Source organism: Labeo rohita, chromosome 24, assembly GCF_022985175.1.
Source record: "Labeo rohita strain BAU-BD-2019 chromosome 24, IGBB_LRoh.1.0, whole genome shotgun sequence".
In the NCBI taxonomy this organism is placed as follows: Eukaryota; Metazoa; Chordata; class Actinopteri; order Cypriniformes; family Cyprinidae; genus Labeo; species Labeo rohita.
Genome location: NC_066892.1, coordinates 24,296,586 through 24,323,406, shown reverse-complemented (window position 1 = coordinate 24,323,406; position 26,821 = coordinate 24,296,586). Strand labels below are relative to the sequence as shown.

General features: G+C 36.4%; 1 protein-coding gene across 9 annotated transcripts in view; it reads left to right on the top strand.

The window, feature by feature from the left end:
* abi1a (abl-interactor 1a) overlaps positions 1 to 26,821 on the top strand; it is a 71,752-nt gene that overhangs the window by 2,025 nt on the left and 42,906 nt on the right. For all 9 annotated transcript variants that reach the window (XM_051098252.1, XM_051098250.1, XM_051098251.1 and 6 more), the window contains exon 2: positions 17,454 to 17,621. In XM_051098252.1, coding sequence (XP_050954209.1) covers positions 17,454 to 17,621 — 168 coding nt within the window. The remainder of the gene's footprint in view (positions 1 to 17,453; positions 17,622 to 26,821) is intronic.

The window sequence follows — 26,821 nt, the reverse complement described above, 5'->3', positions numbered from 1 at the left end:
GTTCTGGATTGAATCACAGATGACATCCGGACACTTCCTTTTACCCAGAATGCATAGAATGTGTCAAACAAATAGTCGATTTACTCACCATGATGCTGTTTTGAAGCCTTATGACTTTTTAAAGTGGAACATGAAAGGAGAAGTTTAGCAGGATGGTGTTTTCTGTTTTCTAAAGAATGAAAGTAGACCGTAACTAATGGCTGTAAAACTCCAAAGGACCATATGCATGTCAAAACGACAAAAACATACCGTAAAAGTACTCGGTGGTGGACGAAGTGCTCAAATCAAATCAAGTGCTTGAATACAAGCTCAGATATTGTAATATATTACTACAGGAAAAGTACCAGTATTTCTGTTTAATTTGAGCTAAGTACTTGAATTTTAAAGTACGTAATTTTTAAATGTGCACTGCCCTCCAAAACTTTGGAAACTCCCTGGAAAAGTGGGGTTTTGGACAATATTGGCATGAATCCTTTTTAATTTGTGATAATTTTGCACTGATAAGGGACAACACAAACTACGAAAACATATTTTATTACATAAACAGTTTATAGATTTTTAACAGTTTATTAACGTACATTTTCGATTCATCAAAATATCCACCATTAGCAGCTATTACAGCTCTGCATAATCTGGGCCTAAATTCATTGTATTCTAAACTTAATTGGCAATCAGTTGTTGAAGCTATTAAGGTGTGCTGACCCAAAAATCACAGAAAAATCACAGAATTTAGTCATAAAAATTTAATTCACTATATAATGCAGAATGTCACTGAATTTGCCAAATTTGGGATGAGTAAATCAAAATTAGGTCAGTAATAATCAAAAACGCGATGTCTCTGTGTGAATGAATGGTGCAGATGCGCAATTTTGTATACTACATGCATAATGAAGAGTGCGTGATGCTCGTGGTGTTTTTAGCCTCTGTCGCCTCATGAGTACATGAACCATAATCTCTAGAGCAGCTGAGACTCACTTCATGTGCATTTTACTGTTTCTTTTGAGGAACATTATCAGCATATCATATAGATATACAAACAGAAACTTAAAAGTCTTCACAGCTGTCAACTCCTGTCAAAATAAAAGTTCAATTTAACTTGAAGAAACTGTGACAAAAATACATGACTTAGTGCTATAGTAGTACTATTACTACTAATAAAATTATTATTAATACATTTTTTTAAGGAATATTTAGCAGAGAAATTACTTACCAGATAAAAAATAAAAACACAGCATGGTATTTCTGGAAAAATTAAAATAGATAGGTAGATAGATCAATGAAACCATTAAAATGGAAAACACTGAATTTGATAGAAATAAAAACTGAATTGGGGGGGGGGGTAATTTGATTGGGCCTTAAAAATTTACTTTTTGTTAAACTTTCAATAAATTGCTGTTAAATTGTGCGTTTCATGACTTTAATTAATTAGACATGCATGTTGGTTAATCGCTTCCAAAATAAAAGTTTTTGTGTTCATATTATGAGTGTGTGAACTGTGTATATTTATTATATATTTATAAAGACACAAACAGTACATATTATATTATATTATATTATATTATTCATATAATTTATTTTATATATGAATATATTTAACATATAAACATGGTATATTATTCTTAAATACACTGCCCTCCAAAAGTTTGGAAACACCCCTGCAAAGTGTGGTTTTGGATGATATCAGCATAAATCCTTATCATTTTTTGGTGCAAATACATTAAAGTAACTTGACATTATCATTGAAGACCAGCAATAATAATTTTTATTTTGATTACATAATAATTGCAATATATAAATGTCAAAGCCAGACGTGCCCCTTTGCCAGCTGTGATGCCTGGTTACTAGTTTAAACTTGGCCCAGGTTTTTACAAGATTTTTGGGTCAGCACACCTTAATAGCTTCAACAATTGATTGTCAATTAAGTTTAGAATACAATGAATTTAGGCCCAGATTATGCAGAGCTGTAATAGCTGCTATTCTGATATTTTGATGAATCGAAAATTAAAGTTTTTTTCTATGTATAAACTGTTTATGTAATACAATATGTTTTCGTAGTTTGTGTTGTCCCTTATCAGTGCAAAATTATCACAAATTAAAAAGGATTCATGCCAGTATTGTCCAAAATCCCACTTTTCTAGAGCGTTTCCAAACTTTTGGAGGGCAGTGTATATACATGCATGTTTGTCTTTTTATATATACATAATAAATATACACAGTACACATACAAAAACTTTTATTTTGCATGTGATTATTCATGATTAATTGTTGCCCAGCACTAAATTTAACCATTAAGAAAAGTCTAGAAAAATTAAAATGGGAAAAAAATGAATCCAGAAAAATTAAAACAGAAAAAAAAAAAAAAAAAAAATGAATTTGGGAAAAAATAAAATGGATTTCATAGGGCCCTAACAAAATACTGGTGTTATAATTTTGGAAACCACTACTGCAATGCAGACGGTGGCTGTTAATTTACATTATTTTAATGTTATTTAGAAATTTTCCTTAAAATAGCCGCCTTTGTATGACAATGCCATCTAAATGAGATACAGTATATTTAAACAGCTCTCCTTTTTACAGCAGATTTAGTTCACAAATAACTGACATTCATGACCGAATAAGATTTTCATTTACAATAATCAGTACATAAATTTGATGAGTTTTTGCCCCATCAGTCGTATGCGCATTCAAACTCAGATAATCGTATCAGTTCTCAGTTCATTTTTACTCAGACATGATGACTCACGGATCATTAAATCATTGAGTTGTCGACTTGAGTACTGCTGCAATCAGATTCATTTCAAGAGTCCAATTGTAAATGAATTGCCGTTTGCGAACTGATGTTATAAAATAATCACCTGTTCACAAATCAGCCAACGCTATTGTGTCTTGGGTCGGTGTTTCGGTTTATTATGATGTTTACGATAGCTTTTGTTGCATGGAAATGAGCAACTTGGATAATTTGGTTAACTTCTCCTTTTGTCTTCTATGGAAGAATGGTCATCAGGGTTCGGAGTGACATGAGGGAGAATAAATGATGTCAACCCTTTCATTTATTTAACTTTCCCTTTGAGACACTTACATTTATGGTTTATGGAAATGCAAGTTGCATTGCTTTATGCATGCATTAAAATGAAACCTCTGGTTTTTTAATGTCTGTATTTAAAATACCCCAGAGCCCAATTTGCATGTTTGTCCAGCAACCGTTCCTCTTTTGGAATGCAAGATGACATGCTGCTGTAACCTCCATGGACAGGTTGGCTTCTGACAAGGATGCATTAATGAACACGAGCCACCTGGCTTGGCAAGAAGGACACAAACAGAAAACGCTCTTGAACAGGTGGTCAACCACCATTGCTATGCGCACAAATGTGAAATGAAGAGCGCTCTGATACAAAACGTATTGATGTTTTCACCAGTCCATTCTTAGTTTTTCCATCTCCTAGCTGGTTTTCTAGGTGCCCTGCTTATTTAGCATGGTCAGCTCAGTGGCACTTGTTAGTCTCTGAGCGTTCTGCCCTGCATGACTCAAGCACTGACTTCAGCAAACCAAGTGCACTGCAGACTAGGCTTTTCCATATAATAGGACAAGTGTGAAGATTGCTGCCCACCGTTCCAGCGTGGCTCCTCTGTGAAGGATGTATTGTGTTCAGAACAATACGTCTGATTTTATTGTGATATGAAAGGCCTACACCAGAACTTCTGAAATGGCAGTTATTAAGAGACACTGAAAATGTAGCATTAGATACTGTTTGTAATATACTGTATTGGTACTTTCAAAGTATGTGATTGATTCTTGTGTGTGAAGAAGTCACCGCCATGATGCTAGGGTGTTTTGTGTATTGCTGTGCAGTTGCCTAGAAAATTTTAAACCCAGTTAGACTTGAGCTAAAGTCACGTTTTTAAGCATAATTAGAAAAAAGAATGCTTACTCTGTGCACTTGCTGAAGATGAAATATGTGTAAAACACTTTATGCGTAGTATAATTTAGGTTTCAATATCAAATATAAAAAAACTTTTATTCTCACAATTCAGATTTTTTTTTCTCCGAATTGCGAGATATAAATTTGTAGTGAGTTATAAAGTCCAGTTCTGAGGGGATATATATATATATATATATATATATATAAAAAAAAACATTTAAAAAAATTAATTTATTTCAACTCTTTATATTAGTTTATCTCTTCTGACTTTTAATCTCACAATTCTGAGTTTTTAGTTGTGAGATATAAATCTGTAGTGATTTATAAAGTCCAGTTCTGAGGGGAGAAAGACTGATATTTTGTCATAATTGCAAGTTTATATCTCACAATTCTGTATATTACACAAGAAAAAAGTCAGAATTGCCTCTTTATATCGTATGTCTCACAATTCAGAGAAAAAAAACTCTGTAAACTCGCAATTATAAGGAAAACAGAATTTTGAGATAATCTAGCAATTCTGACTTATTTAGCACAATTGCAAGTTTATATCCCACAAGTCTGACTTAATAACACACTATTCTGAGAAAAAAAGTCAGAATTTTCTGTTTATATCTGACTTCATTTCTCAGAATTACGAGTTTATATCTCTATTTATATCTTTATATTTCTGAGAAAAAAAAAAAGTCAGAATTGCATATACTTTGGGCTTCCATATTAAATATAAAAATAAAATAAACATTTAAAAAAAGTTTATATCACAATTCTATAAATCACACACAAAAAAAGTCATAATTGCCACTTTTTATCTTGCCATTCTGACTTGATTTCACAGAATTGTGAGATAATTAACTTGAAATTGCCAGAAAAAAGTCTGAATTCTGAAATAAAAAGTCGCAGTCTTTTTTAAATGTTTTTTTTATTCAGTGGTGGAAAAGGGCTAACATAAACATCAAAGGTTGCATTTGTATTAAAATAATAATAAAAATGATAATAGTAATATTTGATGTTGAAAAAGCATGCGGTTTTGAGGGGGGAGTCAGAATTTTCTGTTTATGTCTTGCAATTCTGACTTCATTTTTCAGAATTGCGAGTTTATATCTCGTATTTTTGTGGAAAAAAAGTCTGAATTGCAATTTTGTATCACGCATTTCTAAGAAGAAATTCAGAATTGCGAAATGTAAACTCGTAATTACCTTTTTATTTTTTTTTCTTCCACAGATGTTCATATGGCAATAAATAATAATAAGCCTTTGATGTTATGTATTAGTATTTTTTTTTTTACACAATACACTGAAAAAAATGCTGTAGAAAAGATTTTCACTCCAAAATTGCTTGTAAATTTACTGTAAAAATATTTTACAGAGTAGTAGCCTTAGCAAATACTAGTAATAAAATAAACTTTTTTTCTTTTTTTTAATAAGTGGTCAGTCGTAACCAATCAGCTTGCACAACAGTGCTGTGAGAATATTGAGAGTTCCCACTGATTACAGTTATAAAATACTTCAGAACCAGACTGAGGTCATGTGTATCTAAGCTTTTCTAATCTAGCTGTTTGTCCTGTGGCCTTCATAGGTGTGGCTTGTTTCTCTTTGAATGAGTCAGTGAATCTGAAAAAGGGTGGTTCGTTCCATCTATAGGGCAGATCGTGGGCACTGTGTTTCTCAGCCTTGGCTTTTATTTTGCAGTTTAGATGGCACAAAACAGTAAGTTAAGCCTCTAAATCCATCTGACATATTTCTTTAAAATGAGCATTTCTTTCTGGCTACTTTGTATAGGTTTCTGTGTAAGCACTGATACTTCTGATTGGGCTGAGGCTGGATTTAAGCGAGTTTGAAGTAAAAGTATTTGATAGATGTATATGTGTCAGGAGCATTCACTCAGTATCATTATCTCATTTTTGACCGAGATGGCTTTAGAGCTCGTTTTGTATCAAAAAAGTAAGCAAAAGTAAGATTTTTTGCTACACTTTTGCTTGAGCAACCATATAATTTTAGCTTGCTCTTGCAAGTCTTTGAACACCTTTATCGTGACTCATGTTTCACAGGAACCGTACTTGAGTGCTGTACTGTACCGGGTGGACTTCCGAGCAAGTTTACTTTGTCAGGAAAGCCATACATATGTTTAAATGAGGCAGATGTCAAACAAGGAGCTGCATTAAAATAAGTCTTTATAAATCAGTAGTTTGCCTTGTAATTGAAATATGTGTTTTCTGCCACTAGTGTTCATTTCAGCTGCAGTGCAGGTACGTTTTTGTATTTTTGCAAAAATGTAGTCTGAGCCTTTTTTATACCTCTTTTAGTGCAGACTGCAATCTCTCAACCCTAGTCTAATGTAGTGATTGTCATGCATTTAAATGTGGTTTTGTGTCCAGCTACTTTTTTGGGCCACTGTATGCTTAAATTGTGCATGGATGTCGTTGAGCATCACCATGGAAATGGACACAATAACCCCCCAGATGTCTCTGTTTACGGAATGGAGGTCAGAGGCTAGCGCAGTTATCCTGGGAGAGACGAGAGACAAGACTTTACCACCGCTAGCTCAGCTCCAGCTAACATATGTCCTGGAAAGTGGCATTAGCATTGCTCATGCCAGTACCTAGATTACGCCACAAGACTATAATCCGTCTCTCGCTGGCAAAGCCACATCAGTAAATCCTACAGATACTCATTATTTTTCCTGGTGGAGATCCTCAGCTGGCCCTTCACCCAGGCAGTGCTGCGAACCAGCATGCACTTGGGTGGGAAGCGCTCTTGAATGCCCCTTCCTGTGATCAGACATGGCGATTACTACCCAGTGGCTATAACAGATTAAAGAGCCATCAGAGGCCTGTAATTACAACCCTGCTTCTTTGGCCTTGAGTTCCATCTGTTCTTTTGCATGAAAGATTTGACACAAAGGACACACACTTTGAACTCTTTAAAGGGCTCGTCACCCAGAAATGGAAGTTTTGTCTACATGTAGGCCTACTGATCGACATTTCATTCCAAATGTGTTTGACTTTCTTTCAGTTTAGGGAAGGATGGAACACAGATGAATGCAACAGATGGCTCCATCTTGAGACAGGCTCTTTAAAATAACTTTTTAACAAGACTGAGTGCTGATCTCCTGTCAAGACAGTGGCAACAAAAATACTGTTAACCCTACTATGATTATGGTGATAATATGCAAAAAGTGCAAAAAAGATTGGTGTTTTTCATTCAGTTGATCAGCAAGTCTTTTGCAAGCACCACTATGATCAGATAACATCAAAACCTGTCATTCTGTCCTCATGAAAAGTCATAAGATGTTTTTAAGAAAATATGTAAGAACCTCTTAAGAGTTTTTCAACAATTGCCCTTACAAACTTCTTCAAATTTATCTTTATCTAAATTCTTTCTTAAGAATTACAAGAATCTAGGCCTTGTTCTTATTTATTTGCATAGTGTCTGATAGAGCAACTTGGATCTTCATTCTAACTTATTTTTTGCTTTGTGAGAATAAAAGTAATACAGGCTTGGAACAGTATGAGTAAGTGATGACAGCATGTTCATTTTTGGACAAATGAAGTGTGTAAAGGTTAGTTCACACTGCCTCAGAGAACACCAAATTTGTTTAGTCGGTGTGTTTAAACCCTGTTGGTGTTTGTTAGCTTGGTGTGAAAATGACAGTATATTTCCAGTCGTTCTAAATCTAACAACTGACAGAGTGTTTGCAGAGCGTTTGTTATGGCAGTGTGAACTGGCCAGTGTTTAAGTGCAAAATGCATATTTTCAAAACTACTAGTTGGTGGGTTGCTTAAATGACTAATTCACTAATTGGTCTTAAACAGATATTTCAAAACTTTTGTCAATGTCCTACTCTTATGTCATCCCAAATGTATATGACTTACTTTCTTCAGATGAATACTATTTTTTTTTCCAGAAAACTAATTAATCTTTGTGAGTCCATATGGTGCAAAGATTAATAGGCACCAGAATGTTATTACTCTAAAAAGCACATACAGTCAAAATGAGGGAAATTCACATGACCCTAGTGGATTAATCAGTGTCTTCTGAAGTAAAATATTGGGTGTAAGTAAGAAACAAAAATACTAATATTTTAAACTGTAAACCATCAGTTCATCCTCAGGGGGTTTAATGGATTGCTGAATTTTAATATGTGTTGCTACTGTTAATGATAATTAAAGGCATAGTTCTCCCAAAAATGAAAATTCTGTCATTAATCACTCTCCTTCATGCTGTTCAAAATCTGTAAGACCTTCGTTCATCTTCAGAACACAAATTAAGATATTTTTGATATAATCTGAGAGCTTTCTGACCCTGCATAGACAGCAATGCCACTGACACGTTCAAGGCCTAGAAAGGTTTTAAAGATATTGTTTAAAAACTCCATGTGGCATCAGTGGTTCAACCGTAATGTTGTGAAGTTACGAGAAAACAAAAATAACGACTTTATTCAACAAGTTCTTCTCTTCCGCATCAGTCTCTGTGATACGTTCATAAGAGTACCCCCCCCCCCCCAAAAAAAAAGCTAGGACTAGTTAGCAAAAGTAGGTTTTTTTACATCTTCTCAGTCATTTAACAAACAATTTAATTGACAACAGTGGTTCTGGAGGCAAAATTGTCCAGAATGACGAGTTCTATCATGCCATATGAATATCGTGTGTATATGCGAAAAACCGTGCAATGTACAATCATTTACGCCCCTTTAAAAATGTGATATCACCCCTCTTTGTGGCCGTGAGTAAAACAGGCCCTCTGTGTCGTTCAAGTTGGTCTCTGTTAACCTTGTCTAACCGACCAGTGGCGGCAGTTTTTTTGAGATATGCGAATGTCCTAATAGACACTTATGGCACTTTGGACTAAGAATATGCATGCCGAATTTTATGTTGATAGGACAAATGGTTGCATAGGTATAGCCGTTTTTTACCGAGTGGTCTTACGTGATCATTCTGTTCAGGAGTTATAGGCGTTTTAGTTAAAAAGTGGCCCTGGCCCTTGCGAATGTTTTGGTGTCTCTTTGTGATGGTGAGTCGAAAGTTCAACTTTTTTTGACAATTATTGATACTCTCCAGAGAATCTTTCTGCACTGGTTTGGTTCCGATCGGGCGACAAACCTAGCCCCCGCCAGAGCAATTGGGGCAAGCCTTGGTGACGTTGTCGGCGGTGGGAGTACTACCATCCCTCCAAGTCTCTACGACTTACGGTTTGGTCTGCACAATCAGTTTTATGTGGAGACAGCTGATCTTTGGCCATTCTAACACTTACAATAGGGTTTTAGCACTACACGCTTGATCCTCTAATGGAAAAAAACAAAAATGAACTAACTGAATGCAAAGTTACTAAAATGACAAACTAAAACTGAAATTACATATATATATATATATATATATATATAATATATATATATATATGAACTTAGAAACTTGAATTAAAATTCAAAATATAAATAAATTCTATAATAGTTTATAAATAATATTAAAACCTGATAATGATTTTTGTATGTTTTTAATGGACTCTCATGGATGTGTTAGTTTTCTAATTAAATACATACAAATTTTCTGTTTTGGGTGGAATATCCCTTTAAAGAAACCCTGAGTAATCAGACTGGTTTCTTATTACATAATAAGAGGACGATTACATAAAGTGTGTTCTTGATTCAAAAATAGACAAACATTATGGATTGGAAAGCAGTGATCTTGAAAAATATTTTACAACTGCAAACTGTCTAAAATCTAATGCACATGCTAAGTAAAGCAGTGCTGTTACAAAAATTGAAAGCGAAACAAAAACAGAGTAAGACTTTAACTTCAAAGACTCAAGCTGTAATCATTAGTTTTGCATTAGGCATCATAAACTAAAAGTAAGCGATTTTTATGACATTTACTAATCTAGGTTACTGTTAACTTGTATGCTATTGTTAATTGTTAATTTATGTTTGTTCACAACACAAACTAATCTTCTTTTATACTAATCTTTTTATTATCTTGAAATACAAATGCATTAGTTTAGTATAATGGTGTACTAGTCTCATAGCTGCAGTCTTTACAAATGCTAGAATGCCACTACACCCACAAACACAAACTCTTGGATGGTGTCATATCCCTTTACCTCTTCCTGTCAGAAGAGCAGAGCAGAGGGGGCGTCTTCCCAAGTGTTAATAAGGGACATTCCTAGCATTTTTTTCACCTGATATTCCGAGTACATTTCCCTTTAGGATATGTATTACAGAGGAGTGAGCTTGGCTGTCAGCACTAAAGGAAATCCAAACAAATCTCCACATTCTGCTCTCGAAGAGGAGAGTGTTTTGACTTGTTCTTCAGCGTGGAGATGAATTCAGTTAAAAGCAAAACTATTTTACCGGGTGCACATCACATTGTTCTTCAAGCTCAGAAAGAAATTAATTCTGAAGGCCAAAACATATAGCGGCCGTGTCCAAGAAAGTACTACCTCAGACCTGATTATGTCCAACAAAAGAGTCCAAGAGAGCTACTGTTCCTTCCTGTGGTCTCCTGTATCCCTCCAGTGTACAGGGTGGAGCGTCCCTCCTGATACTTTGACTCTTTTCTAGGGAGGAAACGTAGGCTTTTCCTTCCTGTGCACTTACAACCAGGAACAGCCTACCTACTCTATGCCTCATTTCATGGAAATTCTAGAAATGAGACTTGAGAATGTTCTGGGTTCATCTTTAGAAGGAGTGCACTGGTTGCTTGTAATGGTAATGTCAGTCTAGCTTTGTAATTGGTCAGATCAATCCCTTATCTTTGCCCTCATCTTGTCAATAGATGTCACACTGACTTACAGGATGTTGCTTTGGAATTTTAAGAATTTCATTTGTTGGTGGGAAGTTGCCATTTTAATGCAATTCACCCAATTTTCTAAAAGGTCATTTTAATTGTGTAGTTATCCATTGTTCAGAAAGTGGGTGTTGCGTTTCTCTGCTCCACCTTTCGACTTTTCTTATCTCTGGGTGTTTGTGTCTGTGACTGTAGAAGAGATAAAAAGAGATTGATACTCTTGTCTTCTGGGAACTTGTCCTTCATGGGAAGTTTTTGGAGATTTCTGAAGACACCAGTCGAACATTATTTCCATGTGAAATGTCCTTCAGATAAAGCTGTTTTTCTGAAGATCTGCGTGGTTGTCTTTGATGGCCCAGTGTGAGAATGGTGCTTTTATGGGTCCAACAAAAAGGGCAGAAGGTTATTTATGTTTTTGTAAGAGCAAATGTGGAAAGAAGTTTAACAGCTGGAGCAGAACTAATGACTCCTGTTACTGACAAGGCCATTTCTGTTACGCCAACACACATTTGCTTTATCAGCTCTCACAGTCTGGTTTCTTGAAAAATAGGGCCCAAAGGTCAATGACAAATATGATTGTCGACGATAGAAAGAAAAGATGAATTCTTTTAAAAATCTAGTTTAAAGTTCTCAAAAACATATGTTGTTTATTTTGGTTTTGAAACACTGAACTGAATATCTCTAAAATGGTTTTATGTAACCATCATATACAGTTAAAAAGATTGAGGTTGGTAAGATGTTTTTTATTTTATTTTATTTCATTTTATTTTAGAAAAAAAATAATACTTTTTATTTAGTAATGATTAATTAAAGGGGTGCTATTATGCTTTTTCACTTTTTGAATTTTAGTCAGTGTGTGGTGTGTATCTTTGGGCACTAATAACGCAAGTGTTTTTTTAAAAAATGCATAAACTTGCGCTAGAATAGGCTAGGTTAATCAGTGATGATGTTCTTTGATAATGTTAGGCTGCTGTTAGCCTTATGCTGGAGCTGGTTTGGGACAATTAAACTATGTAAATAATTAAATTAATTAGCACGATAATATCATGCATTTCGATCTCGCAGGCTGACGATAGGACCCAACACGACTGTAGCGTATTATTTACTCACCCACCATGCATCCTAGGTGTATATGACTTCTTTCCTTTCAGACGAATGCAATCTGAGTTATATTAAAATTTATCCTGGCACTTCCAAGCTATAGAATGGCATAGACGGATGTTTCTCCTCATCAGTCCAAAACAAGTCCAATAATATACATCCATCCATAATAAAAAGTGCCTCAACCGACACTGGGGGGGTCAATAAATGTCTGAATTGATGAGTTTTTGTAAGAAAAATATCCAAAATTAAAACATAAGAATAACTTTAATCTAGCTTGCGCTGACAGTTGTACATGTACATGTACTGAAACACTGTCTAAGCTGTTCGCCAATCGCAACACAGTGGGACAGCTTTTCGGAAGGCGGGCCTTCATTAAACCTGGAACTAATCGAGCCATTTGTGCCAGGCTGAGGAGAATGGGATTGTAATAATTTGAATTATGTGAAAAATAATGCGTTTAAGTATGAAGTATGAAAGCATGTTCTAGTACACCCCCAAAACAAAATCAAGGCTTTGTAAAAGAGCATAATAGGACCCCTTTAAATTGACCAGTTGATGTTTATAATGTTAAAAAAGATTTCAATCTCAAATAAATACTGTTCTTTTGAACTTTTTATTTATCAAAGAATCCTAAAAAAAAATTAGCATTGATTTGTGACCCTGGACCACAAAACCAATCTTAAGTAGCTTGGGTGTATTTTGAGCAATAGCCAAAAATACATTGAATGGGTCAAAATTATCGATTGTTTTTTTTTTTTTTTTGTTTTTTTTTTAGGATATTAAATCATTAGGATATTAAGTAAAGATCCGTGTTCCATTTAAGATATTTTGTAAATTTCCCACCGTAAATACATCAAAACGTAATTTTTGATAAGTATTATGCATTGCTAAGAACTTTATTTGGACTGCTTTAAATTTTAAAATTGATTTTCTCAATTTTTTATTTTTTTTCTTTGCACCCTCAGATTCCACATTTTCAAACAGTTGTATCTCTGCCAAATACTGTCCTATCCTAGCAGACAATACATCAATGGAATTTATTTATTTATTCAGCTTTCAGATGATGTATAAATCTTAATTTAAAAATAATTGACTGGTTATGTGGTCCAGAGTCACATTTCTTGAAAATATGAAGCAGCAGAACTGTTTTCAATAAGCAAATTAGAATGATTTCTAAAGGATTATGTGACACTGAAGACTGGCTAGTAATAATACAACATTGACATCACAGGAATAAATTATGTATGATATATATACAACATTATATTGAAAGACATACAGACAGAAAAAAAGGATAATAAATGGAAATAGTACACTGTTTACAATACTCTGTTTTTAATCAAATAAATGCAGCCTTGCTGTTTTTTTTTTTTTTTTAAACAAATGTAATGAATTTTATTTATTTATGCTAAAATCTTCTCATAAAAAGGTAAATGCCCAGAATTTGTTTTTATTTATTTATTTATTTATTTTTTAAGAGGCTTGTTAACCTTGACACACAGTCATGAGGTTCTGCAGGGGTTTCTCTGTTTCTTCTTCGTTGCTATTTCTGTACTGTTTTGCCATTTTGACTTCAGGCCTCCAAAAATAATAATATTTGCATGTCTGAATTGCATGTTTAATGTTTATGAATACATCGTAATTGCACGGTCACATACTTTTGCATGGGCAAGCACCACTGGCATTTTCTTGAAAACATTCAAAAATCCTTTTATCCGCCTTACACATGTACATATCTGTTAGCCGGATGTTGACTATGAGATTTGCAGGCGCCTCATAGGGAAAATTCAATCAACAGATCAGCCATAAAGCAGAATTGCAACAGTTTCTGATAATAGTACCGTACATCCAGACTGGAAATAGCTCAGACATTCTGTTTAAAAGATATAAGATTACAACCTGCCTTTATGGCACATTTAGTCCTTTTTAAGTTGTCTTTGGAGAATGTTGGATGCTTTTCATACAGCTTGTTCAGCACCATTAAAATGAAGTCTGAATCTTCAGAGATGTGGACAGGGTTTAAAACGTTCACTGAACTTCTGTATAGGCAAGATAGACGTGTACTTATTTTCAACCTTTATGTGTGAACTCAAACTCTGGGATGTAGTGTATATCTCTAGTGTAACAATGTCCATTTCTCTTGCCAAAAAGTTGCTAAAAATAGCCTGACTTTTGACCGAAGAGCAGCTCTGCTCCATGTTTCAGTGGAACATCTGTAAAACAATATTAGTGCATACCTTCACCACATAATTTGCAATGGGGAATGCCTGTAGAGCTGTAGCCCCCATGTGTAAATGTCTTCTTGTGTATGTATGTAATACAGACTGAATGTCTTTTGTAACAAACTACTGCTGGTGTTTTATCACTCTCTTAAGGTAGAAGCACTTCTTCGTTCTTTCAGACAGGAATTCTACAACACATCTGGTCCATATATTCCATCCAAACAAGTCCAGACTATTTTAATATGTGATAAAACTAAATCTTTTCTCTGTTCACGAAGTCGTAATTTTTCTCACGTTTTTAAAATATTACCATTAAAAAAAGTACAACCAGACCATGGTTTCCTCCTCACTGCAGGTGCTTCAGTAAAGTTTTACCTGCATATGTGCCAGGTTTTAAAGTCTTTTCACTGAAGGTCTTGCATGGCAGATAGTTTACCTCAGTGATATCTTGGTGTACCACAGAGGTAGGCCAAATGAAGAAGTAAGAAAATACCACAACTGAGAAAAAAAAAAGGGTTTCGTTTCTGTGCGGTTGTGGTTGTTGCAGGTTTTTTTTTTTTTTTTCGTTCTGTTAGTTTCAGAACAGTTTGCCGTTCAGAATTATTTTAAACCAGTTGAATTATAAAATAAAAGTTGAATTATAAAATAAGCATCAAAATATTTCAAAAATGAAGAACATTCATTGTTATTTTAAATAATTTTAAAGTATCGTGAGGGCCCATAGTAGGCCCCACCTGGTTGAGAACCACTAGATTAAGTAGAAAACTGTGAATGTCTGCAAAAATTTTGCATTACTATGTCCACTAAGGATGCAACAATACAGCTAGTCCACGGTTCAATACATACCTCGGTTTTTAACCACGGTTTTCGGTTCTAATAGTTTGCCACATCAGTGTGTTTTTTTTTTTTTTTTTTTTTTTTTTTTGCAACAAATTAACAACAAAATACTCCTATAAACATATGTACACTGAAAAAAGCATGTATTATAATATGTCTGCTTAATATTTATTTTGAGAGACATGTATAACTGCAGACCGGAGATCTCCAAATGGGGGCAGGAACTCCAATAGTGGGCATAACCTCCAAAATGGGGCGGGGTCTTGTCACGCAAAGACTTTCACCATTGGCTCTGGCTTCAGGCAATTGTTATTGACTTACATTTCAAAATAAAACTTTAGAAATAAGACATTGTTTCTAGTTGTTCTAAAATAAAATACAATATGCTACATAAATATGCTCAGTGGAAGCAGAAAAGCTTGTGGCCAGTGGTGTTAGAACCTCTGCTTAATGATGTAAACAGGAATCACCCGCGAGCTCCCCCTTGAGCCATCCCAGCGCAGCGCAAAGGTTTTACTCTATTGCTTTGTTTTAAGAAATGGGGGCATCCTGGGACTTGAAATTTGCAGGGTAGGAGGGTGTAGTGATGCTGGGTGTAACTAAAAAGATCCCATTGTCCGGTGAGGTCTAGTTGGGGTGTTACAGAGTGTCCCGGCGATCTTATATCGCATAATCGTATTAACTGTTTATCTGCCACACTATTCAGCGCCAATCCCACCATGCAAAAAAAAACACTAATGTGGCAGCCATGGCCTACTGGTTAAGGAGTCGGGCTTGTAACCGAAAGGTTGCAGGTTCGAGTCCCAGGTCCAGCAGGGATTGAAGGTGGTTGCGGGTTTGAGTCCCAGGTCCGGCAGGGATTGAAGGTGGGGGCAGTAAATAAATAACCAGCACTCTCTCCACCCTCAATACCACGACTGGGGTGAGTCCCTTGAGCAACTGCTCCCCAGGCTGTTCCGGGTGTGTGTTCACAGTGTGTTTGTGTTCACTACTGTGTGTGTGCACTTGGATGGGTTAAATGCACCAAATGCACAAATTCCGAGTATGGGTCACCATACCTGGCCACACGTCACGTCCTTTCCTTTCAGTCAATAGCCACGCTATTCAGCGGGGTTAGGATTGTTTGTAGCATAGTGTAGGAAATCAACACTGTGGTTGACACAACCAATAAAACCAATAAAAAGCAGCTGTGGGGCAGAGTTTGTGCTGAAGTGGACTGGGTGAAAAAATTGCGCATGCGTGTCATGTGCCTGTCAATGGGAGGAAGCCATGCCCTATTTTGGAGCTCCCACCCCGTTTTGGAGTTCCCGCCCCCATTTGGAGATCTCCAGGCTACAGTTATACCCTTTTTACGCAAAATAGGATTTTTACACAAAATAGGATGGTTTCCATTCATACTGGACGCCAGAGGGCGCCCTCGTGCAGAAAATCCACATACGCGCCAAAGAAGTAACACTGATTGCGTTCCGTTTCAGCTAGGAAATCTCTAATATGGATAAAGGCGTCGCTATCTCTGTAACTGAATAAAAACAAGATATAACGTTAAACGTTTTGAATGATAAAATGTAAGGACAATAAACACTCGTCTGCAATAATATATGGTTTATCTGTGTTCTTCAAGCCATCTAATTTATTTTCATAATTAATAATTATATCTGTAAGCCATTGCTAATCGACATACATAGAATATGAGTATAGAATGTATTATTGTCTGCCTCATTTTGTGATACGAAGCCACATCAGATCACATAAGGAAGTTATTTTAAACACTCAAATGATTTTGTGAATTGAATACTTCCAACTTTTGTTTTTATAACTCTTTTGTTGGAAAACAAGTTTAGAAAGGCGTATCATTGCATGTCATTAGAATGGAAGATGCTCTTTGTTGTTCAGATATAAGTGGGGAAGCGTTTCCTCATCTCAGCATGTGAAATCGCGGGCACACACAGTGAATTCTGAGAGAAATAAAACAACAAAATTATTTAAATGCAGTAATTCACAAGCGTGTATTGAACCGTGGATGTCGTACTGAACGGTTCGATATTAAATTGATAATTGTGACATCCCTGATGTCCACCCACCTTGACATGAAAATTAAAGATGGCACAGCAGTAGTTTATGACACTATGCCATAGCAGTCTACAAGAAAGGAAATGTTTGTTTCTGATGATTCCAAATGTGTGAAACAAATTCAAATACAGTATGTACCACCATATCGCTGAAAATATCACATTATATAGTTTTGTTTGAATATTTTATTTGCTTACTAACTAAGTAGCAAATTTTGTCAAATCCAGTGACTTGACCATCTGCTTACTGTAGCAACCTGGTACCCTGTAAACACGACTCTGCTTTCACCCTGTTTGAATAAAAACTTGCATAGTTCGTCTTTTTGAAAGTTACATAAAAACCAGGCAGGCAGATTGGAACGATTTTAGCCAGTTATTTTTGTTTATATATATGAGATGGTCCGTGGGCAGTGTGTAGGAGGTCCGTGGGAGTGCTGTCTGAGGCTGAGACTGTGTGTAAGTTGAAAGCAATTGCTGTTATTGTGAAAATGTGAATTAAGGTGTTTTTTCTGACCTTGACCTGCAGGCACAGGATAAGAGGAAAGCCCTGGAGGAGACCAAAGCCTACACCACCCAGTCGCTGGCAAGCGTGGCCTATCAGATCAATGCCTTAGCCAACAATGTCCTGCAGTTGTTGGATATCCAGGCCTCGCAGCTGCGCAGGATGGAGTCCTCCATTAACCACATATCTCAGGTCAGATACGTTCGCTTTTTAATATATCTTTCTCTCAATCTCATTTCCCTTGCTTCTGTCTAGAGATTTCATTAGTTGGTTGTCTCCATGTGAATGAATGTCTGTCTCTCACAGTGACTGACTAGTTAATATCGGTCTTGTTTTCATTTCGCCTCTTTTGTCCCGTTTCTCTTTCTTCTTCGCATATGCGTCTCTGTAGTTAATTTGGTCATCATGGAGACGCAAAACTCTCCCATGGAGTTCTTGTGCAAACCTTATTCCGCATCCGCTGCAGGCTTCAGTCAAACTCACTAGCTGCTGGTGGCATTAAAAAATGGCCATAATACAGCTGCACAACGATGTATTGAAAACTTTTTTTTTCCCCTGTGCATTTTTAAATCATTTTGCATACAAATCATCACCTTAGAATTAGGTTCTATCTGACATTTTTATCACATATTTTTATGCAGTGACTTATTTACATTATGGTAAGCTGTGTACATTTTGGGCCTTTTTTAGAAACAAAAATGGTTCTATCTACAGAAGTCTATGGAACAATAACACCTTGAAGCTCAATATCTCAGAAGTGCTCAGAACGCAGATAGAGCCTTATAATTCTAGTGCAAAAAAATGACAACATTATCAAAACAACCCCCATTCAAATGGATCTGCAAAAACAACAAAAATTGCTGTATTATGCATGCCAGGCCAGTAGTTGGCGACGTGACTTTGTAAAGAAACACTACGGACTTGCGCACATAGGCTACCTATAGATTGAACAGATCATACGCATGCGTATGACGTCACCGTTTTAACAGATTTGTGACTGATAACTACTGCGTGCAACTATTAAAAAATATTTAAGAGCACCATGGTTGACTGACCCGATCAGCATATTTGTGTTTGCGCTGAGGGGCGCTTTGAAGATTTCTACGTGTTTTTGCAACATTGAGTAATGTATCACAGACATATCTCACAAATCCTTTTTAATAAACAAAGTGTAGAAAGTGTAAATAAGAGATTCACTGTGCAGTGTAGAGAGCTTTGTTGATTATAATTCAACTTTGTGAGATCATGATGAAGATGAGTGACAGAGTTTAATGATATTTAAAGGAGTTTGTAAATAAAATTTTGATTTAATACAACAGTTGAATAAACAAGAAGTTAATATTAAGTGACTTACATTGTCTGACTATAACACTATTGCCTGATTTTGCTCTATTTATTCGTCAAAAATAGCTTGAAACAAGTCACAACTGAGCCGCTGCGCATCTCCATTTAAACACAGTGGTGTTTGGTTTATGAATGAACGTGCGTGTTTAAGCGAATCTAGTGTGTCAGTGATTCAATTTCCCATTCATGAATACAGTAACTTGCTTTATTCCTGAATGAATCAGCTGTTCGAATGAATCAAATGAAAATACACTTTTGTGTTCTTCTATGCCACCTCTGTAGTACAAATTAATTTTGTTAATAATGATTTCATTTGATTGGTAACTTATTCTGGCTCTGCTTGTTCTTATTCTGTTGTTTTAATTTGAAATTTTAAAAATCTTTAAAAAAAAAATTGACATAAAAGATGACATACTTTTAATAAAGTTAGAAAAACGCCATTACGAAGATAAAAACAAAATTCCCCTATAAGGGGACTTTAAGGAGTCAAATATCATCTCATAGTGGGAAGGCTAATTTGTGATCAGATTTTTTGATTATTGATTAGAAGGTGCTCCTAAAATTTTGTCTGTTCTCCTAAATTTTTTAAGTTAGGAGCACAAGTGCTCCTAAAAAGAAAAGTAAGCGTAGAGTCCTGTTTAATATACTAATATTTGCAGCAGTGACAGTAGGTAGACCAGTTCTGTCTTTCTCACCCTCGTAGCACAAACACTGCCCTCAGTGAAGCACTAAACCCAGAATTACTAGGCTGATATAATCTGCCAATCACATTAGAGCTTTAATCAGCAGATGTTGATGGGATTAATCGGCGTACAGTGGAGCGCATTTTCAGGTCTCGTCTCCATTCATATGTGTGTCTGGGAATGACAGTGGGCTTTATGAATGGCTCTAATGGCTCATTAAGATGGTCAACAGAGGCCTGTTCTCTCTTCACACAGCGTCCACTTACAGTGTCAATCATGATTCTCTCCAAAGATGGAGATGAGAATAATAGAACAGTTATGGTAAAAAACAGGGTGCTGTCTGTGAGCTCGCTTTCTGTTGTAGCATGTTGTACTAAAGGTGGGGGGAAAACTTATTCAGAGATGCATCAGTATTCTGAATCACTCCACAGAAAACTGAGGTGGAGTGCCATGCTTTGCTTGCTGCCAATTCCACACACAGACACACACACAAAGCCCCCAACAAAGTATCTAAACTTCCACAAAGTTTGGAAAATATCAAGTGAATTACTTGGGAAAAATAGGATTTGTTGCACGGGATTTGCACCCCATGCCTTCATGCCTCGTTGTCCATTACTACTGCACACTACGTAACTGATAGTTGTGCAGAACCTGTGGACATATCATGTTTCTGGAGGTCCACCTTCCAGCAGAGTTTAGCTTTATCCGTAAACACACCTGAACCTGCCAATCAAGGTCTTCAGGATTACTATAAACTTCCTGGTTGTTGTGTCAAAGCTAAGAAGTAGAGCCGGACACCCTTTTAAAAATGTTTCTCAAAAAGACTCTTTGTCTGTGAGAAACATCTAGTCATCTCTGCAAATAGTAGTAGTTCCCAAAAACATACCATAATTCTGTAGCCTCAGCGCTGTTTGCCGCCGATCAGTCATGACTACCCTGTTCCACTGGAAGGTGACTAATGGCTATAAAGTGGCTGTAATCTCTCAGCAGAGGCACACCCAGAGCTTTGCTGACAGAGGATGTTCCCGTCTTTACAACATTTCTCGCTGTTCCCTCTTCCTCTGGCTGCCTATTAGACAGACCGCACTGCCAGCATGTGGCCAAATTAGATTAGAACATCAGTGCAGCAGACTAATGGGCCGGCAAGCCGGGCCTGGAGTTCACTGTTTTTATCACAGCTCCACACTGAATGTTTTGAGTCGTGCTATCACGGATGTGTCGTGTTGGAGCTGGCCCTGACCCTGAGCGTGGGAGGCTGAAGTGCTGCTACCTAGACCAGCACATGAAGTGGCTGCTAAGAGACTGTGAACAGTCAGCACTTTGTCTAGCCAGCTGAAGACTTGGCAGAACACAAGGAGTCTCGTTTTGCTGTTTTCCCTCTTGGTAGCTACGAGTAAATCCGTGTCTGTCTGTTCCATCTCAGATGAGCTACAGTGGTAGCTAATTAAAGGCAACTCTAAGCGGAGTTCTGAAGAAGCATGCTTGGAAATGATTCCATGGGTATCCCATCAGCGTCTATGGTCTCCCATTATCTCACAATGATAGGTTCCTCTCAGGGCAATTGAAGTCGACATGACATTCAAATTGACCTGTCTTAATAAATGTTTCCTGTTTGCGCGATTCACAGTAACGTTTTTCCGAAGGAAAAAGTTGCGTCTTCGTAATGTTTCATTAGAAATTAACATGCTTATCTTTTGCACAACCATTTTTAACCTCAACAAGTTTCCATCATGCTGCATTCCAAACCAGCTCATTTGATTCCAAGTCCAACCTTCGAGACTAGGATGAGTCCAAGCCAAGACTTGAAGAGGGTCTGAATGATTCAGACAGTGTAAACATGCTTTCCTTTGGGGTGAATGAAGACTATGGGCCTGAGCAATGATGGTGCGAGGACCCTATAGGAATTTCTCAGATTCTTCTTGTTTTGAGGGCATAAACATACTCAAAGTCATGAAACTTTGCACATATGCTGAAAGTGGTGAACATTTACTTTTAACATGGGTTTCTTATTAAGTGCCCCTTTAGCTGTTTCACATACACATGTAACATACCAATACATACAAAAAGTCCCCTGGTACAAAGTTCGAAACCCAACAGGAAGTCTGTTATTTAGAATTTTCTCTGCAAGTTTTACCATTTTCAGACGTTGTATTTTAAAGGGGTCATCGGATGCGAACTTCACTTTTACATGTTGTTTGAACATTAATGTGTGTTGTCAGTGCATGTACACATCTATCCTATAATGATAAAAATCGATGCAGTGGTTTTTAATTAATCTGTAAAAATAATATCCCCTTTTTCAAATCGAGCCATTCTTAGATGCCTGTGGGTGTGGCGTCACACTGATAGAGGCCGCTCCCACGATAGTTGATTGACGTGAGCGTCTTACCTCAGACCCGTCCTACAATACCTGTAACAGTTCGACCTCCACTGTTTCGATGCCAGACCAGGGATCTAAGTTAGACAAGAATATCTCTGATTGTGCGATTGAGGTGTTGAAGATGCAGTGGATTACATTTGTTTGTGAAGGGAATGTGCCTCCTTGTTTTACACAACCATTGAGAATTTTTAACCAAAGTATATTATAGACTTTTCATTAAAACCCTAAAGAATCATATCAACTTGTGGAAAATGGGCATCCGATGACCCCTTTAAAGAACACCAGATTTGGTCAGTGTAATCTAAAGCCCTTTGTATATAATATAAGGTGTTGTAGTATACAATGTTCAATCTGCCCCAAACTTCACACGTTCGATAAGAATCCTGGCCTGAACACATCTAAAGGCTAATATTCTGTTATAATCACAGTGCCACCTACTGGCAACAGGAAATGACTTTGTTTTACACTAACTTAAACATGCAATTTCCAAGCTGCACCAAACTACAAATGTTTGGTAAGTGCCCTGGCCTGAAGACATCTAAAGGCCAGTATTCAGTTATAATCATAGTGCCACCTGTTGGCAACAAGATAAATCATACTTTGCATTAACTCAAATATACCATGCTCAATCGGCACTAAACTTCATATGTTTTATAAAAGTGCTGGCCTGAAAACATCTACATGCCAAGACCCGGTTATAGTCATAGCGCCACCAACTGGTAGCAGGAAGTTTGGCTCATATAAATGACTTTAACATATTCCATCTATATTTGCAACTTTAAATGTATATTGCCCACAGTTCACTGTTTTCCTAAGGCCACTGGGTGGTGGTGAGCCCGGGTGCAAGGGCCATTTCAACACTGCTTGCAGCTTTAATTTTGTATGTATTTGTAATATTGTAGTACTCAGTCTCAAGTCCAGATGCTCCCAAGTAAAAACATGGTCTTGGACTCACAGCTTCTACCATCTCCTGTTTTTCACTAAATTTGGGTTTGATTGATCTATCCCAACTTTACACGTTGTATGTCTATCCTTGAGTATTTTCAATTTCAAGATCATGGAATTCCAAGTTTCCAGAGTGTAGCGATACTTGTTTATTCCCTTTTATGTGAGGAATATCCTCTAATGAGCTTAAATCTCTATTTGTGCTGCTTCTCCATTCGTTTTCTCCAAAGTGCAAGATTATACTTTATGGCACTGCAGAATTTATGCCATGCAGGGAGGTTCTGAACACTTTGTTGTTGCATGTGAAATATACAGTAAACAAATTTTACCCCACAAATTGAGTTAGCAAGTTTGATTACAAATTTTTTGTATCCATCTTTTTATCTTCATCTCTGACTGTCTCCCTTAGTGTGTTCTTGGCAGATGAGTTTCATACAAACAGGAAATGGAGCTCCAGATATGAGATTGTAGGGAAAACCTTCTTCCCCTGTGTTTCCTGACAATCAAGTATGGCCAAAATGTGTCATTTTGGAATGGTATGATGTAATCTGACAATTAAAGAGGTTACTTGGGGGCCATCAATCATGACCGACTGGATCTTAAAGGATTAGTCCACTCCAGAATGAAAATTTCCTGATAATTTATTCACCCCTGTGTCATCCAAGATGTTCATGTCTTTCTTTCTTCAGTCGAAAAGAAATGAAGGTTTTTGAGAAAAACATTGCAGGATTTTTCTCCATATAGTGGACTTCAATGGGGATCAACGGGTTGAAGGACCACATTGCAGTTTCAGTGCAGCTTCAAACGGGTTTTACACAATCCCAGACAAGGAATAAGGGTCTTCCAGTGAAACAGTCGGTCATTTTCCAAAAAAAAAAACATTTTCCAAAAAAATAAAAAATAAACATGCATTAGTCACGTTGGAAAGATCACGCATGATGTAGGCTGAAGTACCGATCCAGTGTTTACAAAGCGAATGTGCAAAGACTAATTCAAACGGTCTTTACAAAAAATAAAACAAAAATGTTGGATGAGAAAATTAGATGAGTTTTTCACCATACTCTTCTTTTTTTGAACTGGAGTAGAATGATGAAGAACTAACCTCCCAAGACCTTTCCAACGTGATTGCGTAATGCGTGAAGTTGTAGATGCACAGAGCTAGTGCAAGATGAGCATTTGTGGTTGAAAAGTATATAGGATTTTTGGAAAGTGACAGATCGTTTCACTAGATAAGACCATTATAGCTTGGCTTGGATCATGTAGAGCTCTTTGAAGCCACATTGAAACTGCATTTGGACCTTCAACCTTTTGATCCCCATTTAAGTCTACTATATGGAGAAAAATCCTGGAATGTTTTCCTCAAAAACCTACATTTCTTTTCAAATGAAGAAAAAGACATGGACATTTTGGATGACATGAGGTGAGTAAATTATCAGGAAATTTTAATTCAGGAGTGAACTAATCGTTTAAATGGAACATGCTTCCCACTCAACCTACAAATCTCTGAAATGTCTTATCTTCTTAATCACTAGAAATACAGAGTACAGTTCTATAACTGTCCAATGCATTTTCCAGTGGAATGACTTCAATCCATTTGGCAAAGAAACGCAAAAAGGTTCACTGAATTGCTTTGGGATGCTGTTTGGACTCTCCCCATATCCTCATGTTGACTACAGTGATTTTAACTGTGGAATAAAAAACCTCCCATGCAATTTCCACACAAATTGTAGAAATAGAGAGAGAGATATTAAGGGTTCCTCTCAGGGCAATTAAAGTCAAAATGACTAGAGATCGACCGATATATTGATTTACCGATATTTTTCCTGATATTTAAGCATTTTACCATAATCGGTTATCAGTTTTGTAATATTGGATTTACTGCTAAACAGTCATTTTGCTGTTCACTCACCGGGTTGATGCTCAGGAAATGTTCCAGCACAGCCACCGCATGTAACTTTAACAAGACTCACTTGTTTAAAACCCTAAATTATATTAACATCTACTATATAACCATTATTTCGCTAATACGCATCTAAAAATATACAACTCTATCGAAATTAATTATTTATTATCTCCACGAGCGATCGCAGTTTGAGTATAGTTCTGTGTAAACAGCGCTTTGTCAGAATTTAGAACAAAATATTAATGATTCTGATATAACATACCAGTTTAGAAATGCAATAAAATACGATGTTTTGCTTGTTATATTCCAATATTTCAGAGAATATTATTCAGTGAATTAACATTATTCAGTGAGCTATTCTTCACTTTTTATATTAAACATCTTATAAACCTACTAAAACTGTAGTTTAAAATGAAGTTGATACGACTCCTGTCCTTTATTTATTTTCTCCATTTGAAAACATTAGACATTCTCCATTTGTTTTGCTTAGTGTTGCAGCTGATGCATTTTATAAATAAATAAATAAAAAAAATATAAATATAAATAAATAAATAAATAAATAAATATATATATATATATATATATATATATATATATATATATATATATATATATATATATATATATATATAAAGTCTTTATTGTTGTAATATGAAGATTAAGGAGGAAAATCAAAGTAAAGTATGCACTTACTTCACTCAGTCATTTATTTACTTTATAACAGTAAATAAATATCGGTTCTGCATATCGGTTATCGGGCACATAAACATGCAAATAATCGGTATTGGTTATAAAAAATCAATATCGGTCGATCACTAAAAATTACATTTAAACAAGACTCTAAAATTACTTTCTTAATGCATGTTTGTTGTCTTATTTTGCATGAAGAGTTCACTTTATAAAATTGCAAAGGAACAAGAACCACCACAGATTTCAATGCCAAAACTGAAATTCCCCTAACAGGCCTAATGGATTTGTTAAAGGGCATTGATTAGTCAGCTAGTAAATTAACAAATAGTACTCTTGTGAAGGGTTTGACCATTGATGGCTCTGGAGACTTTTGGTGTAGTTACTTCAGTCTGTCAGTCTCTTTTATCCTCTGTCGATTTCTCAGTCTCACTCATGTTATTCACTTGTTTGTGTCTAATCTGGACATGTTAACCTTGTGCACTTGAATTATTTTCACACAGGAGCTACAAGAGATTATTTTTGTCTCAGTGAGATTACTAGTCTTAGCTGTTCACTGTTGGAAAGCTCAAATCCTTCTTATCAGAATATTATGTTTTTATAGTAATCAGAGAGTTTAGATTCAGATGGAGTCCATTTTCAGTAGACCTGATAAGTTGTAGTGGATTTTGCACTTATCTTGTATGGCTAAAGGCTCAGCTTGTGTGTATAGTACGTAGAGTAGGTGTTTCTTCAACTTTGTCATGCGTGAGGTGAGAACCATTTTCTCTCAGTTTTGAAGAGGCTGGCTTCTCGTTCATATTACTTGCAGCAAGCATTCATCTGGCTCGCTGCAGAGATAGCAGCCCTCAGATGCTCGCGGTCACCCTGTCAGAGAGAAGCCAAAGCCAGATGGAGCATAACACAGCCGTAAATCTGTGAAGGGAGGGCCTGTCCTCACCCTTCAGCTGTGCTCGTAATATTGTTAGTAAGCTGCAGTCCAAACTAACCGAAGTGCGTCCTTGCTTTTAATCACCAAGTGTTTCCGTTTAGCGCTTGATATGCGACAAAGAGCCGTGCCACATGTTCAGTTGCACGCGTGACTTGTTTTCTTTCTCACTTATGTGCTACAAATGGTGATTCACGGTATATAGCTTGCTGTGGGGGTCCAATTGTTACAGTAATAAAAGAATAAAAAAAAATAAATAATTTGGCTAGCAGCCCACACATCAGGGTGTGGTCCAGGGTTTCTCATTTCAGAAATAATCGTGAGGTTTTGTGCTATTATTAAACGCTGTGATGAAAGTTGTATTTACATAACCACACAAAGTTGGTTGTGTGTGTGTGTGTGTGTGTGTGTGTGTGTGTGTGTGTGTGTATGTTGTTCAGGGTGTGTGCTACAGGCCACTGTTAGTCAGCCCTCGCCTAAAGATATGCGCAACGCGTCTGTCTGTTTGTGCATAGCTGGCTT